Source organism: Oryx dammah, unplaced genomic scaffold (assembly GCF_014754425.2).
Source record: "Oryx dammah isolate SB20612 unplaced genomic scaffold, SCBI_Odam_1.1 HiC_scaffold_15, whole genome shotgun sequence".
Classification (NCBI taxonomy): Eukaryota; Metazoa; Chordata; class Mammalia; order Artiodactyla; family Bovidae; genus Oryx; species Oryx dammah.
In genome coordinates, this window is record NW_024070199.1 from 1,265,756 (window position 1) to 1,286,142 (window position 20,387).

The following is a 20,387-nucleotide window of genomic DNA, read 5'->3' on the forward strand; positions in this document are numbered from 1 at the left end:
CACATTACTCAGCACTTGGTAAACGTTCATTAACTAGTACTCTAGGTATGAAAGCATTGCCCTTGTAACTGCTAGTCTTAGTTGAATGATGTTTTGGCAGTGTTTTTCCAGGATTTCCACTAGAGTAATCCAAATAGCAGACATTCTTCTCCTAAGAGATATCAAGGGTATATTAAGTTTTCAGATAAACAGACATTGAGAAGCAGTAAAATGACTTCTTCCATCTCACACATGGAATTCTTTTGAAGCACACATTGGATAGGGAAAATTCAAACAGGAGAGAAGCATGTAAGAACAGGGAAGACGTGGGGTACATAATTTATTTAGATGAACTGGGACTTCACATTCCCCACAAAACAGAAAAAAAATCTTAAGTCTGAGTTCCTGTTGGTAGCATACAGCAACTAGGAGGTTGAATATTCTGGGAAATATAGATGACAAATAGTGGCAGATAATCAAGCTGTCTTAATTGATCCTACCAGGAAATCTGGGAGTTGACCTCTGGGGAATTTGTTACCTAAGATGAAAATGTTTAGGCAAGAATGGAATCACCAAGAGGCACAGTAAATAAACATGTAGAGAGATATAAGGAAACAGGATAAAGAAGATTTGTATATTCTGAACTATTTCTTCCATTCTCGCCCTCAGAAATTCTTAATGATATTCTTCCAGTATTAAAGTTGCCTATATCTAGGAATCCTGGCTGAAATGACCTCTGCCTTTCCTTTCCTCTGCCTGTCTTTTTTCATCACAGTAAATGTTATTAAATTTCTGAAACTATTAGCATAGATGGCCAAGATTAGTACATATGGACAATTACCACAGATACATGCTTAAAACCAAAATGAGAAAAAAGGTTGATAAACATGTAGGAAAGTTGAGTATAGAAAAATAGAGTGCTTTAAATTATAGATATGAAACACAGAAATTAGGGGGTTCTTGAAACAAAAATAAAAATAGAATAGTTGATTTTAAAATACTGTAATGCTTCTCTTTAACACTGATTTCTGTATTACTGTCTGATGGATCCTTAACAAATATACCAGCTTCTAAAAAGATACTGACCATTTTATTTCCCATTTTTACTCTGGGTAACAGCAAATGATAGTAATTACATATAATTAATATTACTGAGTGGTGTTAATAATAACCAGATTCTTAACCCATGTGATTTGTTTTATACCAATAGAAAAGTTATTCTACCTATATGTGTAATGATATATTTTCAGATATATTGTTAATCATATTTTTAAAACATGGAAGTTAAAAGATAATTAGAAAAAAGGACTGTAATAATAAACTGATAAGAATATTCAATTCTCCAAAATTATGTATCAAAGTATATGAAGCAGGAGTCTTTTGGTTATTTTGTACATTTCAATAGCTTGACCATTTATGTTTAAACTGTAAACATCAAGGTGAGAAATATACCTTGAGGTCTTTTTAATAGTAAGTTTGTATTGTTCCTAGCCCTAAGGCCTTCCTTCTTTCCTTAATTTTGCTGTTGGTAGTATTTTCAAATCTGTTCCTACTCAGCTTTCTTCCTTCCTCCTTCACTCCTAGGATGAATACATTGTAGAAGGAGCCTTAATCGAATTCCTTCTTGTTTGGCAGCTGTTTAGGAAAGCTGTTTATCATCTTGACATATTATGGTATCGTGCAGAATTTGTCTTTTTCTACCTGGCTTATTCACTTGGCATAATGCCCGCCAGGTTCATGCACGTTGTCTTAATATGAATCTAACTTTCTGTTTATTTTGGTTATTTTCATTTTATTTCTTTTATTTTTATTATGACTTAGATAAACAGAGAATAGATTGGTGTTTGCCAGGGGCGGGTGGATGGGGGAAAGAGAAGAGTTTGGTAAAACGATACAAGCTTTCGGTTAAAAGATGAATAAGGTCTGAGCATCTAATGTATAATGTGGTGACTGTGGTTGATATTACTGTATAGTATGATTGAAATGTGCTGAGGGTAGAATCGGTGTTCCCACCAAAACAGAAAAAAATAGGCAAATATGTGAGGTGATGGATGCGTTTGTTAATTAATTCCGTTTGTGGGAATTCTTTCACAATGTATATCAAATCATCATGTTGTAGACTTTAAATGTCTCATAATTTCATTGGTTAGTTAAATGTTGGTAAAGCTGGAAATAAAAGAATGACTAAATTCTGAAAATTTTTAACAGGTTATATCAATCAGTGAAAATTCTGTATTCCTTCGGCATCTTTGTGACATATTCAATTCAGTTCTATGTTCCAGCAGAGATAATTATCCCTGTGATCACATCCAGATTTCATGCTAAATGGAAGCATATCTGTGAATTTGCAATAAGGTCCTTCTTGGTTACTATTACTTGTAAGTATCACTGATTTTTATTGTTGAATTTCTTCTAATGAAGCTACTTAAAGTGTATTTTTTATATTTTTGAAATAATTTTGTTCACCTAACTAGATACATTTTGGTTTAAAATTCTGTTATTCTACATAGAAAAAAAATCATAAATCAGATCCTATCACACGTAAAACAAGTAACCAAATTATTATTTTCAAAATAATATTGCTGATGATTGAAATATAAGTATATTTAAATCAGATGCATAAGTGACTCTTTATATGGTTGATAACATTTTGCTTTGGCTTTCTAGTTTTCCTGAGGTTTTTTATATCTGCTAACTTTTGTATGTTTAACAGTTCAGCTCTCCATGACTACCTGTACGAATGGGTTTTGTTCTGTTTTGGTCTTTAACAGTTTTAGTGGCTTATTTTACTTACTGTTTGAAGGAGTGTGTATAATCTCTTATTATAGTTTCATATTATAAAATGCCCCACAAGGTAGAATTAATCATGGAGACTTGTGGAGAGGGGCCTTTAGTTTGGCATGGCACTGTCACAGTGACGAGACGGTTCAGAACTCAGGCCTCCCACTTCCTTGCTGGGTCTTTAGTTAAGTTACAAACCATCTTTGAGCCCTTCTTTCCTCAACTATGAAATGAAGATAAGACATTTAAAAATATGAACAAAGTGGTTAGAAGTTGCTGTTAATACTATCATTGTTGTCACCACTTTTATTATAATTGCAAAGAGAAAGATGATTGCCACACCGACCTATCTGATGAGGTTGCCTAGGATGATACCAAGGACGAGATGACTGGTGATTGGGGGACAAGCTGCTTTGGAAATTCTAGAGAAGATTTGAGTAACTGTCTTGGCCCATTCGAGGTTAGAGAATGGTAGAACTAGAAATTCTGGGCAACTCTGTAAATTTCATTGAGCACCTTGGGGTGGAGCTTATGCCTAGATTTAAAGAATTGGGTGTATTATATTTTGTTCAAGGAAACAGCAAAGCTGGGCAAAGTAGATAAAGTAGATAAGACATACTTTTCGAAGCAATTAATTAAATGAAATATGTCAACTAATAAGGGAAATCACATTGAGGAATGAAGTCAGTAAACCCATACTCCAATGATTAATGAAACACCCAGGAGGAAAAAAATTATTTTAAAATGTTTTAGAATATTCTTTACACATTACTTTTATTGACATTTTGACAGCTGTATTAAATAAAAAGATGTATTTCAGGCAAAGTCCTTTTATCAGGAGATGTGAGGCAGTTCTATTCTGAATGCATGTCTCCTTTTAAGGTTAGCTACTGAAGTTTAATAACTTCACCCACTTCTGCACATTGGCTGCTCTTATGTTGAGCTCCCTGTCTGCTGCGGTCCGGACCAGACTGCACCTCTGCCTCCAGGAGTTTATTCCCACAGGCAGGGCTTTTCCTCAAGGGCTGAGTAGATAGCACCGAGAGTTGCAGCCTGTTCTTTGTTGCTGCTGTCTTTTAGTTAAAAATAGAGAAGCCTGTTTACCCACATGTGAGGGCTATATTTACAGCATGCATTGGACACAGAGAACACAGACCATGTCATATGCCCTTCTGCTTCACTGAGACACATCACTGGACACTGACCTTCATTTAAATCTTGGGCAGGTCCTTCCAAGTTAAAATCAACTGATGCTCATGACAGACCTGTTTTGTATCCGTTATCCAAAGCACTTGAAAATGTCCTGGGGAGGACCCTACTGACGCGTGTGTAGACAGCTGGCGGGACCTTGTCGTTTCTGTAGAGCAGGCTGTACAGCACCAGCAGGGGAAGTGGAGGCCCAGCTGGGTTTGCGCATTTCAGGCCCCATAGTCCTTTCTAGGGGCTCGGTCCACATCCGCAGGACAGGTCTTGCAAAAGTATGGGGCTCATCAGCTTGGGTTGTATGTTATGGCTAGGTCTCCATTTAGTATTGAATCGCCATTTCACAGCATCTTCTTCATGTAATCGAAAGCTTGAAAGGATGGGTCAGGATCTTCCTGCACATTCCCCATAAAGCCTTACCTGCTAGGTAGGCATTACACAGGTAAGAGAGAAGAGTGACTAGCAACTGGCCAGAGGCCACCTTGGACTGCAATAAATGCCTTTTGTTTTAAAGGCAAACCTGTAGAAAAAGCTGCTAAATTTTTATTTCAAACCAGTATTTCTATCCCCTGTTTGAATTGAACCTACAAAATATGTTAAATACTCCTTATTTCTGTTATTGTCCAATTCATTGATCCTTTTACTGTTTCTAATTTGAAAAGTCCTTGGATTTGAGAGTATGCTTTCTTCTTTTAGTAAACTATGACTACATAAAGCATAAATCTTTTGTAGTTTGTAGAATACTATGAAGACGTACCAGAACCATTTAACTTAGTTGTCACAGTAGCTGAAAATAAGTACCATCCTGTGCCCTGGTATTCTATCTTAGAGTCAGTAGGTGTGTGGGGAGGATCATTCACTGTTTGTGCAATTTAAATTTGTGTGCCTGCGTGCAGCAATGAAGACCCAGTGCAATCGAAACTAAAAATAAATAAGTTTTAAAAAAGATTTACGAGCTAGAGTGTTGTTGATGTTACAGTATCAAGCATTTTTTTTTTCTCTGATATATCTGCTTTTACCATTAAGATGCAAGAAAATGGGCCTTTTTTGCCATTGCTTTTTTTTTCCATGTCAGAGACAACTTTATACCTTAAGGATACATTCTTTTCCTCTATAATACAGTTTTTGGAAATACTGAATAAGATTAATTAGTACTTACTAGATATATTTATCGGAGAAGGCAATGGCACCCCACTCCAGTACTCTTGCCTGGAGGGTCCCATGGATGGAGGAGCCTGGTAGGCTGCAGTCCATGGGGTCGCTGGGAGTCAGACACGACTGAGTGACTTCACTTTCACGCATTGGAGAAGGAAATGGCAACCCACTCCAGTGTTCTTGCCTGGAGAATCCCAGGGACGGGGGGAGCCTGGTGGGCTGCCATCTGGGGTCGCACAGAGTCAGACACGACTGAAGTGACTTAGCAGCAGCAGATATATTCATAATAACTGTCTGTAAATAACAAAGGGCAGCATATTTTTAGTAATTCTGTAGTGAATATTTGTAATTTGTAATGAATAAACTATCCTTATCCAAGCTATCCTTTGACTTACTATTTTTGTGATTTTTGAGTTCTTCTATGTCACATTTGCCTAAAGTATATATATTTCACTTTCTTCTCTACTAACATTATCAAATAATATTTCAAGCCATTTTTACTAGCAAATATATTGGTTATATAACATTTAAAGAATGACTTTATCTAATTGATAAATTTCATGATTTAAAAGCATTTGGTAAATGGAATTTTAGTCTGAATAAATAAATTCTAAAATACTATAGTGTTTTTCCAGATGCTTTTCCAAAAATACTTCACTTGATTTAATCATAACAACTTGGCCTATTGGAAAACATTAATAACAAAAAATAGACTCCAAAATGAAAGGCTCTTTAGATGACAAGGTGATAGTCGTGTTGGTCTGGTTGTCCTTTTAAATACTGCCATCTACTATAAGTATTTTTTCACAAAATGGATAAAAGCCAATGGGTTTTGAAATGTTCTGTTGTGATTGAGAGTCATGCTTTATACTTCCTTTGAGAGAAATGTTAAAATGGTATAGCCCACATCCATTAAACGAGGATTCACTTTATTTCTAGTTTAGAGTTCCAACTTCACATTATTTTACTTAGGAAGATTTATTGTACTTCGGTCTTGTAGAAGTGCAGCTATATTTATGATTTCAAAATAACTTTTTTAGGATTTTAGCTTTCATAATAATGTAAATAAAAAGTGGTAAGTAGCAGTGTGTGGTTCTAAAAAATGTGGTGGTTCCAAATTAATGCCACATCCTCCTGGAAAAACATCGAGAGCCACAGAGAGAATACGGGGAGGGAGAAACCGTAAACTAACAGTTAAGAAGTAAAGAAACCAGGAGACCAGAAACTCGAAACTTGATTACAAAGAGCATGAGTTAAATTACACACACACACACCCCACAGAAAGTTCAGTAAGAGACAAACATGCAGGAAAAAGAAAAGCAAAGGAGAGTAACCTTAGAAATAGAAGGATGACAAAGAAAAGTGAGAAAACTGACAGCTTTTGAAGACAAGGAAAGGAACACCAACACATACATAATTAGAGTCCACGCAGCTGGAACTGTGGTCACGTAGTCATCTTTGGTGGCAGTGGTGATAGAGTGGCCACAGCTTGCGTGCCAGCAGACTTGGCTACTGTTTCTGGTGGCAACTCCAACCCTTCACAAATCATTCAGTGATTTAAGGACAGTTCAGACTTGGATCCCTGGGTCAGAAAATCCCCTGGAGAAGGAAGTGGCAACCCGCTCCAGTATTCTTGCCTGGAGAATCCCATGGACGGAGGAGCTTGGTGGGCTACAGTCCACGGGTGGCAAAGAGTTAGACACGACTGAGCAACTTCACTTTCACTTTCAGGGAAAGAATATGTCTCGATTTTTGCAAACCTTCTGTTGATACCTTATGGTAAGATAAAGATAAGATCAAAAAAGTGCTGTATCAAAACTTGCAGAAAACTTGTCAATAGCTTGGCATAAAATCCTGCTGACAATAATGGTGCATACTTTTTTTAACTTTTCATTTTGAAATAGCTTAGAAAAGCTGTACAAGAAAGTAGAATTACCATAAACCCTTTACTCTGTTTCCTCTAATGTTAGCAGCTTACATACCACAATACAACAGTTAAAGCCAGGCAATTAACATCAATAAAATGCTGCTAACTCATCTGTAGACCTCATTTTGATTTCACTGGTTTTCCCTTTTTCTGATCCAGGAACCAATTCAAGGTCCCACTGGAATTTAGTTGTCAGGCCTACTAGTCTCCCCGAGTCTTGACAGTCACCTTTTTTTGTCTTCATTTACCTTGACATCTTTGAAGTGTCAGTAATTCTGTAGAATTTCCTTCAGTGTAGACTTGTGTGATGCTTTCTTATGATTAGGTTGAAGTTAAGCATCTTTAACAAGAATTCCACAGGTGATGCTTTGCACTTCTCAGTACATCACATTATGGCTTATGACTGCTGATGTTAACTTTGATCACTTGATTAAGGTGGTGTCTGTCAGGTGTCTCCCCAGTAAAGGTACTGTTTTTTTCCCTTTATAATTAATGAGTTTTTAATAGGGGTATTTCCTGTTATTAAAAAGAAAAGTGTAAAGTGTTAGTCACTCAGTCGTGTCCAACTCTTTGCAACCCCATGGACTGTAGCCTGCCAGGCTCCTCCATCCACTGGATTTTCCAGGCAAGAATACTGGAATGAGTTGCCATTTCCTTCTCCAGGGGATTTTCTGACCCAGAGATCCAACCCAGGTCTCCTGCATTGCAGGCAAATTCTTTGTCATCTGAGCCTTTTGCCCATTAATTTTAGGATCCTTCATTGACTTTTCCTGCAACAGTTATTACTGATGGTGTTTACTTAATAATGATTTTCTGTTTCCATGGTTTCTTCTATTTTGGTTAATTGGAATTCTAATGTAAGAAATAGTTATCTCTCCTCTTTGATTTAACCATTTGTTTATACCATACCAGACCAGATTCTGTGCTTTGTAGAATGAGCTGAATGGCAGAATAATGAAAATGCATTCTTTACCCAAAACCTCATAGCAAAAATTAAAAGTTGTTTATGTAAGAAACCCTAATGATAAGTCAAAGTCTGAGAAACATCACTCAGTGTTTTGGTTTCTTTTTTTATTTTCATTTTTAGCTCAGAACAAAACGTGACAGATGCTTCTGCAAGCAATAGTTTCATAGTGCCTACTTGCATCAGTTAATTTTAATGTATTGAAAGAATCTATAGTTAGTGTTTACATAGGTATTAGATATTTACATAAGGAAAATTTGTATTTTCAATTTTCTAGGTGCCGGCGCGATCCTCATTCCTCGGTTAGACATTGTCATCTCCTTCGTCGGAGCTGTGAGCAGCAGCACGCTGGCCCTGATCCTGCCGCCCCTGGTTGAAATTCTCACATTCTCTAAGGAGCGCTACAGTATATGGATGGTCCTGAAGAACGTTTCCATCGTGTTCACTGGAGTTGTTGGTTTCTTATTAGGGACATATGTAACTGTTGAAGAAATTATTTATCCTACTCCCAGAGCTATCACTAGCACTCCACATGGTCCCTCTTTAAATTTGAATTCGACATGTTTTACATCGGGTATGAAATAGTAGAAGCAGAGATGTGAGTCTTCGGTTTGGAAATGATTTAAGAACCACTAGGACACATTGGCAGTACTGATAAGCTACAACATATTTCTTGGTTTTAAGTATTAGAAGCAATTTCAAAAATTTTAGTTTTGAAAATTGAAAATTTTAAAGTGTTAAATAATTAAAGAAATACTGTTACTTGTCTTTCAGTCAGAAATGATTCAACCAAGATTCTTTTACCTCCATGCTATTCTTGTATCACCTGGTTGAGCAGAGAACAGGGTTTCAGCATTAAGAGGATTGAAGAAGGTATATACTACTACTAAGTCACTTCAGTCGTGTCCGACTCTGTGCGACCCCATAGATGGCAGCCCACCAGGCTCCCCCGTCCCTGGGATTCTCCAGGCAAGAACACTGGAATGGGTTGCCATTTCCAACTAAAATCTGACCACCGTAATGAATTTCAAAGTATACTTCATGTTAGTATAGAAATATCTCAATTGTGTTTTTATTAGAGAGCCAGATACTTAACGTTTACCCTTTGGAAGTTTAGAAAACCCTCATTAGCCATGATGTAAGTGTCAGAAAATGCCCCACCCAGAATTATTTTTAGCTGATCTTCATAATGCAAATCAAGAGGGCCTGTGCAAGAGTCTGACTTAGTGTTTCAACCAGATATGAAAGAACCTTTAAAAGTTGTGAAATATAAATTCCCTTGTCTTTTTTTAACCTGTGGAAATAGATACCCCCAGGATGGTTAAAGTTAACTTGATTAAGACCACTCAGCGTGAGATCGAGAGAACCTGGTCTTTGGATTCCTGGTCCAGGATTTTTTATCTTTCACTTCACATCCTAGAAAAAGAATAAATTATGTTCAGTTCAACTTTAGTGTTAAGTCGGTTTAATATGATGTTTACCAAGTGCGTGTGACCTGAGCAGACAGTCAGGGAGCTCTGAAAAGCCTGCAGTGCAGCTGTGGGGCAAAAGCAGTGCTTTAGTGAGCCAGTGGAAACACCTTGCTGGTTCAGCTTCTAGCAGGTGGACGGTGCCCAGCTGTCCTGTGTGTGGCTTTAGCTGTCCTTACTGTTTCTTCCTTTCTAGGTTTGTAGGTACCATCTTTCCTAATGACAAAAAAAAAAAAAGATACCTGGCATGATACAGGACCTGTGCCCTCTTTCTGGCCTTATGGCCTTCCTCATCAGAGCCTTCTATTGCTCCGCATGGGCAAAATAAGAGAAAGATTCAAGCCAAGGGAAAATTGAGACAATAATAAACTGTTAAATACTGAGAGCTCCAGGCTTCTTCCAGAGAAATGCATTCTATTTTATTCCTCCATATTTTTCAAGCCCAGTTATTAACGAAAACAAAGAATCTCAGTGGGCATGGAAGGTGAAAATGGTTAAATTTAAAATTGAGAATCTTAATTTTTTTAAAAATCATAATTTAAAACTCATTGAATTTTTTAGTCAGGTTGGTGAAAGATATCACCAAGATCACTGCAGTGTAGATAGTCTCTATTTTTGTATGTAAATGTCAGTTCAAGTATTTTTTGCTTACATCATAAGAGTCGAGCATAATCCTAAAGGTATATCAGAAACTTTGTTTTGGTACAAATTCATCAGCATCAAAACTTTTAAAAAAACATTTGTGTCAAGAATCACCAATAATTGTTTATGACACTTTTATGTCAAATCTGTTATGTTGAACTTTTAGTCATGTTGGGAAAATGTGGAAGAAATTGTAGGAAAAGTAATTGCCATTGAAGCTAATGTTGTATAATCTTGAATATAAGAGTAAATTAAGTATTTTTTTTAAGACATGTAACTTGGTATAAAGTGACTTGAAAACTATTATATAATACAAAGCACTATTAGAGTTTTTGTCAGCTATATCAGATACTATTTCTAGTCTGTGTGAAATTTTATTTTTGTAGTTTTGCCTTTGTTTGTTTTCTTTATGAAATTTATCAACTTTAGTGAAAGATCAAATGTTTGATCATAGCAACATATAAATCTTAATTTATATATTGTGAACAAATGTTGAGTATATTTTCAGAGTCAGGTTGAAACGCAGAAAGGAAGAGGGGGAGAATAGTTTTAGTTCCTAACAAGAAACACTATGTAGACGTAAATGCACTCTATATAAGGATTTTTGATGGTTTATTTCATTTGCAAAAAAAAAAAACAGGCAATATTTTTCCTTTGAAAATTTTTTTTAATGAGTCATAACATTTTCTGAATGTTATTAGAGAAGATACTTTGATCAAACCAGCTATTGATTTTATTTGGGGACCTGAAAAAATGAGAGTGATTGCACCTGTCAAATTTTTTATCCAGTATCTTTGGTCCATTGCATTCTGGCTGAAATGACTTCAGCATGTCATCTGCCACCACAGTAAAACACCTTTGGGAAGCCAACCAGGTGTCTTATGAACTTTACTATTGGAATGGGGAAGATAAAGGAAAACTTTATTCACCCCAGAAAACCTCAGAGATAAGCCAGTCACCTCTGTTGCTTTCCAGCCGAAAGAGTTTCTCCAGTTTCAGAGCTTATCAAAACACTGGCTCTCAGACCTTTCTTTTTTATCAAAGGATCTGTTTTTCCTCAAATGGCATGGTTTCTCCACAAGTGAAGAAATAAGACCTAGTTTTTCTTAGAGACCAATTTGTATAGTGTTACCAAATGAAAAACATACTATGTTAGCAAATGCCATATTATGTTTTAATCCTGTCCTCTGGATTCTTCTCTGTTGAAATGATTTCTGCCTCTTGTCTGTGTGACGCAGTTAACATTTTTGTAAGTGGTTTATGCAATATGCATGTTGTAAATGTCCTAACGTGGCCTGATTTCATTCAGTATTTCTGTAGTAGTTGTAGAAAAGCTCCCTAACTGTAAACTGCTATACAGATATTAATTGGGATATTAATTGAAGTTCTACATCAGTGACATGTCCAGCTGTGGGCATGCTTTACTCTAGCTTACCTGTGACATCTCCTCTGGGGCTGACATGCCAGAGAGGTCAGAACAGCAGCTGAGAAGTGCATTTGTTTACTGATAATATGTTTTCCCTCATTTCTTCATTTGCAAGGGAGAAGATACATAGCAGAGCTAATAGAAGTAATAAATAAAATTATTTAACTGATACCAGTGGCTCAGTGAATATTTTCTGTTGAGAAAATAACTTGGTAAAAACAAAGGCAATGCTATAAAATGAGTTTTTTTTAATGAGTATTTTTATCTTTTTGTGTCAGTTAGCTCCCCTTCATAAAACAGTTTGAGAGACTTTGATCTAAAAGGTATAACAAGATACTTCCTAACATTAAACGGATGACAATAATAACTAACAAATTGGCAGTGTGGTTAACCATAATCTTATTTATGCCACTGGTGCTCACTAGGCTTAACACCATTCTCAAAGTTGTTGGTTCTGACCTAGGAGATAAGAAAAACATACGTTAGAAATGTTATTTATTGCCCTATGATAAAATGAAATGACAGATCACTCCTATTCTTAAAATTATATATCAAGGTTACCTAGTCCTGATGTATCCACATATATACATTCCAGTACTCTGTGTTATATACTAATATAATTTGCCATTGAAATTGGATCCAGACAGATGTGTGTTGAAAGATCACCCTGAAAATGATTCCTTAAGAGTTTTCTTGATAACAAATAGGAAACACATGCTTATATCGTGAATAAATTAAGCTGTGGAGTTTTGTTTCTTGAAATGATATTGTTTGTTTGAGTGAAAACTACATATCAGTGCACTTGAGTCAATTATATTCCTTTTAACTTATTTTTCTTTATAATATGAAAAAATGTCTTTAAAAGTACTGTAACTTCTGAATTTTCAATAAAATATTATTTTGCTTGCAAATGCCTTTTTAAAATAAATTTGTCTTTTAGAAGGTTAAATGACACAAATGTCATAAACTGCAAAGGGCACTCGTATATTCTACTGTAACATTTTAATCAGTCTTTGAGGTTAATTCCTTGTCATGTGAACTTCTACATTGGAAGCTGCTGTTATGCACCACCGAGATATAAGAACCTAAGTTGACTGAAAATGAAAGGTCATATTCAAAACAGTGACCTGAACTTCCTGCAGAGTAAATGCTGGGAGGGCAGTCTGCCGGTGACACGGCCAGGCATGCCATCGTTTACCGTTCTCTTAGGGTCAAGACGGTACCAGTCACACTAATACGTTTTGCTTGCAGTATGCCAGCCCCAAATCAAAGACCATAAAGGTATTTATACCTTGACAGCAATAATTCTGCTCTTGTGAACTTAAGAAAAGGGCATTCCATAGTTCATCAGAAGAGAAAGACTCTATACCTAAAGGTGCATTGGCAGCCTCATGTGTAATAGTGAACAGCTGAAAACAACCTAAATATTCAACACTAAGGAAACCATAAATTGTGATATTTTAGCCTACAGTACAATTTTAGCCTACAGAGCCTACAGTACAATTGTTATATTTTAGCCTCAGTTCAGTTCAGTTCAGTCGCTCAGTCGTGTCTGACTCTTTGCGACCCCATGAACCGCAGCACGCCAGGCCTCCCTGTCCATCACCATTTCCCGGAGTTCACTCAGACTCACATCCATCGAGTCCATGATGCCATCCAGCCATCTCATCCTGGGTCGTCCCCTTCTCCTCCTGCCCCCAATCCCTCTCAGCATCAGAGTCTTTTCCAATGAGTCAGTTCTTCGCATGAGGTGTCCAAAGTACTGGAGCTTCAGCTTTAGCATCATTCCTTCCAAAGCCTAGAGATTACATTATTCCACTAATGTTGTACTGAAGATTAGTAATTTGGTAAAGAATAAATACAAAGTTAATTTTTTAACTGCAGCTCTATAAAAATACGCTTTTGGACCAAGACAGGAAGATAAGCAGGAAGTAAACCATGGTGCTGAAAGAAAGAGATGGGTTTTACGTTTTACTGCTTTTGAGTAGTTACAAGAAGGCAGTGAGAGAAATAGGGTTTTGAGAGTGGGACAGTCAGTTTATAAAGCTTTAGTAGTAGTACATGCTTTTGTTAAAAAAGAAAAATGGAACATAAAGACCAAAAAAAAAAACAAAAAACAAAAATTACGGGATGTGAATAGGAGTGGGTACATAAGAGAGATGTAAATGCAATGAAAAGCCCTATGGAATACTTCTTGGAGAAAAAATATGACCACTTTGTAAAATTAACTTTGGGGTTTTTTTTTTGTTAAATATAGAAAGTTTAGTGTTTGTTCTTAATAGATAAGCACATTCTCTCAAAATTTTACAAACAGATTGATGGAGCTCACATCTCAAGGTGTCCACAGACCCAAGGGGAAAGAATTCTTGGAAGAGGCACATCCGTGTTTGAAGAGTGGCTTCGGCTCAGAGTTTCCCCGTGGAGGTGGACTTGTTTGCAGTAGCATGGAGGTCTTCGTTCACCACCGTTTCCTGAGGCCATGAGGTACAGGATGACACGGTAGGAGACAGTACAATGCTTCGCAAACGAGACCTAACGCATTAATCTTGCCAAGGAATTTGGGAGTAACTTCCCCATCCTCCGTCCTGGATCTGGATCTGGCCTACAGGACGAGGACTGGACGCTGACCCTCCAACCAGCACTGTGTGGAGAGGAAAGCTGTGCTGGGTGTGGGTCAAGGCTGAGCAGGTCTTGAGTAGAACAAGAAAGTGCTGGAAGAAATGGGTAGTGCAGAAGAAAGCAGCTTCAGATCACAGGCCTACGGGGTCTTACATACTTTTGTAGCTTCAGCAGCTCATCACACTATTAGCGCACAGAGTAGGTGCTCAAAACACTGAGCTTGTGACTCCCCTGCCGTAAATCTTTTCTTCTTCCCCAACCTCAGCTGTATGAAGATCAAGGCCTCCGCCACTATCTCAGCCTCCAGGTTCCAGCAGCACCACCTGCACCAGCAACACACACCAGCTGGTTTTCATCGGCATGACCATCATGTCTTCATGCTGAAATACTTTCTACTTCCTCCTCCACTGGTTTCTGGCCAAGCCCTGGTTATTCTTAAGATTCAACTTAGGCATGTCTTCTACCAGGAAGCCTTCCCGTTTACCCTCTCCTCCACCCAGAATGAGCTGTGCACTGTTTCCTTCACACTAGAAAACAATCTTAGGTTTAGTATCCCACTTTGCGTGCTGGGGTAATTCAGTTTCTGGATCTGTCTCTCCATTAAATTAGGAGTTCTATAAGCATACCATATGTGTGTGTGTGTGTAGGCAGTTTTGTTAACTGTGTTCAATATTAGAAGCCTATCAATCAGGCACTTTGGAGATGGTCAAAAATATTTGTTGAATAAATGGTAAGGAAAATCATTTATTTAACAATGAAAAGGAAAAGCCCATATTAGAGTTCTGGTATTTAATAAAATCTTTGAGTACAGGGGCCAAGTCATATTTTTGTACTGACTCTTCCAGCCTTGTGTGTATTTATTGAACAACTGTGGCCAACTCTTTTTCACTTTGTATGTGAGCTCAGCAGTTGTCTTACAGAATATCCTCTGAATGACTCAAGCCTTAAACACATATTCAGGAACTTCTTGTAATGGATGTAAAGTCCTTAAGGAAAAGACTGAAAACCCTCCTTTGCAAACCTTTGTCTTCATGCTTTATATAAGCAGATTGTTTTGTAGAAAAAAAATCAGAGGTTATACTTTCTATTTATCATATAAAAATATATATATGACCTAGAATGCAAATTTCATTTCTGCTAAAAAGAAGTATGTGTCTAAAGTATAATATCTAGTCCTGATATCTGAGGGTATTCTGAACTTTTGATGCTCAAGGGATCCCTGCTGGTAAGAGTCACATTTCTCGCAGAGGGGAATACTCTGGCTGTTCTGAGAAGCTCTGTCTGTGCTCTGTGCTCAGTCGCACCTGACTCTTTGTGATCCCATGAGCTGTAGCCTGCCGGGCTCCTCTGTTCATAGATTTTTTTCATGCAAGAATACCGGAGAGGATTGCCACTTCCTACTCTAGAGGAACTTCCCAACCCAGGGATTGAACCTGCATCTCTTGCATTGGCAGGTGGATTCTTTACCACTAGCACCCCCTGGGAAGTCCTACCAGGCTTCTCCGTCCATGAGATTCTCCAGGCAAGAATACTGGAGTGGGTTGCCATTTCCTTCTCCAGGGGATCTTCCAGACCTGGGGATCAAACCCAGGTCTCCCGCATTGCGGGCAGACGCTTTAACCTCTGAGCCACCAGGGAAACAGATCTGAGAAGCTACCTCTTGTCAAAGTGCATTGCATCACTCTATACGACAGAGATGGACCTCAGTGCAGGGCAAGAACGAGAACCTATCCGTGTGGGAAAAGTGACTGCCAAGATGAGTATTGTGTAAGAATAGCTAGAAATGAAAATGAAATTAAGAAGAACAGAAATGATAGCTGGAAATTGGAATTAGTTTAACTGAAAATTCATTTGCCCCAGTACGTTGTGTTTAACGAGGCTTTGCCCAAGTGTATTACTAGCACATAAAGCGGAGTGCTCTGTGGCAATGAGTGACCATAGTCATACCTTTCCGTATAAAGCATGTGAATTTTGCTACTGGGAAAATACAAGAGACATCAAATTATACTCCTCTTGGAAAAAAATGGATCTGGGTTATCTTTTTCCTATATGCTGGTAACTCTGGCCACCCAGTGTTAATAACCAGTCAAAACCTATATCAAAAAACACTGTTAGAAAACAATATGGAGGTTTCTCCACAAAAACTAAAAACTGAACTACCGTTATGACCCAGAAATTCCACTCCTGGATCTGTGTCTTGGAAAAATGAAAACACTAATTCAAAACGACACACGCATCACATTGTTCACAGCAACATGGTTTACGATGCCGCTATGAACCTAAGTGTCCATCAGCAGACGAGTGGAAACCGACGTGGTGTATAAACACACAATGCAATGCTGTTCAGCTTTAAAAAGGAAGGAAATCCTGCCGCTTGCAGCAACTGGAGACCAAACTAGTGGTTCCCAGAGGGGAGAGGGGAGGGGTCAGGAGCAATATAGGAACAGGGGAGTAAGAGGTACAATCTATTAGGTATAAAATACACTACAAGGATGTGGTGTACCACACGGGGGAGTACAGCCAATGTTTTGTAATCAACTGTAAGTGGAATATTAGCTCTAAAAATTGTGAATCAATCTATGGTATCTCTTTCTTTAATGTATTCAATATTGTTCATCAACTATACTTCAATAAAAATTACACATTTAAAAATTTACAAAAAGACCACTGCTGGAAATGGCATAGTATCAGTGGTAGAAGATGCTCATCAAACGGTGTGCCTCAGCGTTTCTCTTTTCAGCCGCTGCAGGGGAGGATGCACGTGGAGGGAGGAAGTACTCGATGACTTAGTGATGCTGTAACAAAAACCCAAACCCCAGGAGAAGAGATGGTCTAATTTAAAGTTTCTTTTGCAGCCATCATGCAGACTGGCGATGTGCTGTGCTCAGTTCGGACAAGGGCCCAGATTCTCACAAGAACAGACCACCAGTCCCTGAATGCAAATCCATGCACTGCTTGGTTTTCAGGGGTTAATTAACAATCTGTGGTGACAGAGCCTCCTGACTGCAATTTTATGTTTAAAGAAATAGTGGAAATTATAACTACCATCAAATTGCAGCTATTAAATATCCACTTTTCGAGCACATTCTGCCACGAAATGGGGGGGTGAATGTAAAACACTGCTTTTCATTGCTGAGGAATGTTGGCTGGCAGAGAGAAATGTGCTCCTAGGAGCTGTGAAATCAGGGATGGGACATTTCTTCATGACATTAATAATCTCAATAAACATCATTTCTATCATTTCAAATGCACAGTGCATCTCAGCAATATCTTCAATTATCTTAACAATCCTGAACTCACCACAGGAGAAATAAACTTTTGCCAGTTTTCCATGGTGAGGATAAGGTGTCAGAATTAAAACAAGACAAGACAAAACAAGCTAGGGTAAAAATGCTCCAGTCACTAGGAAATTGATTCATTCCCAATATTTGATTATTTTATTTCTCATTAGAGAAAACAAGACAGTGAAATCTTGGGTATGCTTAAAAGCCACATCAAGATGCAGCAATAAAATGGAAACAATTGCTTGACAGAATGAAATGTAACCAGCGTAGACTGAGAACTCATTTGTCGCTATCCAAGTAAACTCAAACTGCCACATTTTGATATAATTTTGGACTTAGAGTTTTCAAGGTACTACTTACTAAATCTCTCCATTAATTTCGGGTCCATGTTTGACTTGAATGGGCTTCCCCGGCAGCTCAGCAGTAAAGAATCCACCTGCCAATTCAGGAGACATGGGTTCTATCCCTGGGTAGGGAAGATCTCCTAGAGAAGTGGCAATCTACTCCAGTATTCTTGCCTGGGAAATCCCATAAAGAGAGGAGCCTGGCGGTCTATAGTCTATGGGGTCGCAAAAGAGTCAGACACAGCTGAGCGACTAAACAACAAACAATATTTGATTTGAATATCCAGATTTATCAGATGGAGCCATCAGGCACTCACATTCGCAGTCATCGATAACTGTCATTTTAGCCTCTAATTTAGTAGCAGTAAAAGACAGGAAAGAAGCATAATGCTTGTAGAACCTAATGCTTGAATTATTGAGACAAAAGTGAAAAAGGTTAGCAATGAGGTCATGTCTCTTCCACAGACATGAAACAATTATTTTTGCCATTAATATTATGTTCCATTTTTATAACTTAAGTACTTATCGTGTCTCTTTCTATTCACTTAAAATTCATGGTCCGTGAGAACAATGAGCAAACCATAGGGTGGTTTGGGAATAACAAACATCTGAGAACTGCTGGTGAGAGATAGCTGATGGAAGGAATGGCTGAGGGAATTCTGTAGGCTACTCAAGAGCTGATGGTAATGAAAGTACGCCCCCAAGTGACTTATCCTGGTTGTGACCGTGGAAAATTGAGAATAAGTGCTGAAAACTGGTGGAGGAGGAAATGGCAACCCACTCCGGTATTCTTGCCTGGAAAATCCCATGGATGGAGGAGACTGGCAGGCTGTGGTCCATGAGGTCACAAAGAGTCAGACACAACTGAAGCAACTTAGTACAGCATAGCGCAGCTGAAACTGGTGCAGATCCTGAGATTTGCATTTGATGAAGACAGTTAATATGGGAAGAAAGGACTCTTTTGAAATTCTTAAAATACAAGTGATGGAAATGATCACAGTGTAAATTGATTGCATTGTTAGTCACCATCTTTCAATAAAAATTGATATACACTGAGAATGACAGTAGATCAGAAACCCCTTAAATCTGCCAAGTGATGCAAACAATTGTTCCTCCTGTCAAGAAGATTCATTTCCCAAAATGTCAACCCAAGTAGCCCCTTGTACAGTATTCTGTGCGGTATAGAACAGGCCCTTGCCTCTTGTGCGATATTCTGGACATTGTCTCTCAGTGATTACCACAGTAAAGCTCGTTGAGCTTGGGGAACAAAGAAAAGTAAAAGAACAAATTTTTCTGGTATCCATACATTGTATTCGTCTTAGGTCTAGAAACATTGTCACAGCAAGAAGAAAGAGGAGAGAAATTGCCTAGATCCTAAATCTCATTATCATCCTTCAATTTAGCCCCATTTTCAAATTTTATGAACTCAATGAAATCGCATCATAATAGGTGCAACTGGTAGGAAAAAATTGCTCTAAAGATGTCAGGACAAGTAATATAGCTGCTGTAACAAATCACCCCTATATTCTTAGCAATCTTATAGAGACAGTAGTTGAGCAGTCCTAAAGAGAGATTTTAGTTCTCTACACAGGAATTGAACATGGATAACGTGTTCTTGCCTAGAGAATCCCAGGGACGGGGGAGCCTGGTGGGCTGCTGTCTGTGGGGTTGCACAGAGTCGGACACGACTGAAGCAACTTAGCAGCAGCAGCAGCAACCTGGATGGAAACAGAATCCTAGCCACTAAACTGCCGAGGGCTAGAGGCTAGAAGCAAAGTGGCCCTGAACATTCATGAAAGAATGTTTCAAGGAGGCAAAGTCTGTGAAAACAACTATAAAGTTTAGAGACTTTAGAGACACACAAAATAACATGTGGGCGAGTACACAGAGAAACTGTTTATTTAAAATTGAAACAAGGCAGAAATACACATCCACGAGGAGTGCGGGCATCCTGAGGTGACTTAAGTCACTCATATAGGACAGTTCTTTGAGGTCTGTGTTTATTTTTGGCCTTGCTTCTTTCCTCCAGCCTGACTGGTCCTAGGCTTCTCCCCAAGATGTGCACACCACTTTTTGCTAAGACAGCTTCCAGCCCTGAGGCCTGTGGGGGTATGCCCACGTGTGTTATGGGCTGGCACCCCCTCTCTTTTGACCCCCAAGGAACCTTCCTGCACACGTGCAGATTGGGAAGTTTTCCTTGACCTCTGGAGTGGGCATGTTATTGCTTCACCTCAGCTGAGCTCAGCTTTTGCCACAAGCTTTGTCCTTAGAGTGTCTGGATGAGAACAAATTTCAATTTTACTCAACTTGACAAACACCAGCTGTCCAGCCCAGGGGCCCATCCATCACCTACCTCACTAGGCATGAATCGCAGCAAAATTCTCCTTCTTGACCAGGTCACAGTACGCTATCCACTGAGGCCGCCTCTTCCATGCAGGGAGGGATTCAGTGATAGCCAGCTGTCTGCGTCTTCTGCCCCTGCTACATTCACCTCCAAGGCTGCCGTGGGAGAGAAAGAGCCCGCACGGGAGACCTTTAGTGGAGTTCTGCAGCCAGACCTCAAGAGCATTGCAGAACTTCTGCCGGCCTCCCAG

At 38.5% G+C, this 20,387-nt stretch overlaps 1 protein-coding gene across 2 annotated transcripts in view; it reads left to right on the plus strand.

Moving 5' to 3' along the window:
* SLC36A4 (solute carrier family 36 member 4) overlaps nt 1–12,052 on the plus strand; it is a 36,107-nt gene extending 24,055 nt beyond the window's left edge. For both annotated transcript variants that reach the window (XM_040256505.1, XM_040256506.1), the window contains 2 exons: nt 2,188–2,357; nt 8,287–12,052. In XM_040256505.1, the coding sequence (XP_040112439.1) occupies nt 2,188–2,357; nt 8,287–8,594 (478 nt within the window). In that variant the 3' untranslated portion in view covers nt 8,595–12,052. The remainder of the gene's footprint in view (nt 1–2,187; nt 2,358–8,286) is intronic.
* Nucleotides 12,053–20,387: the final 8,335 nt, after the last annotated feature.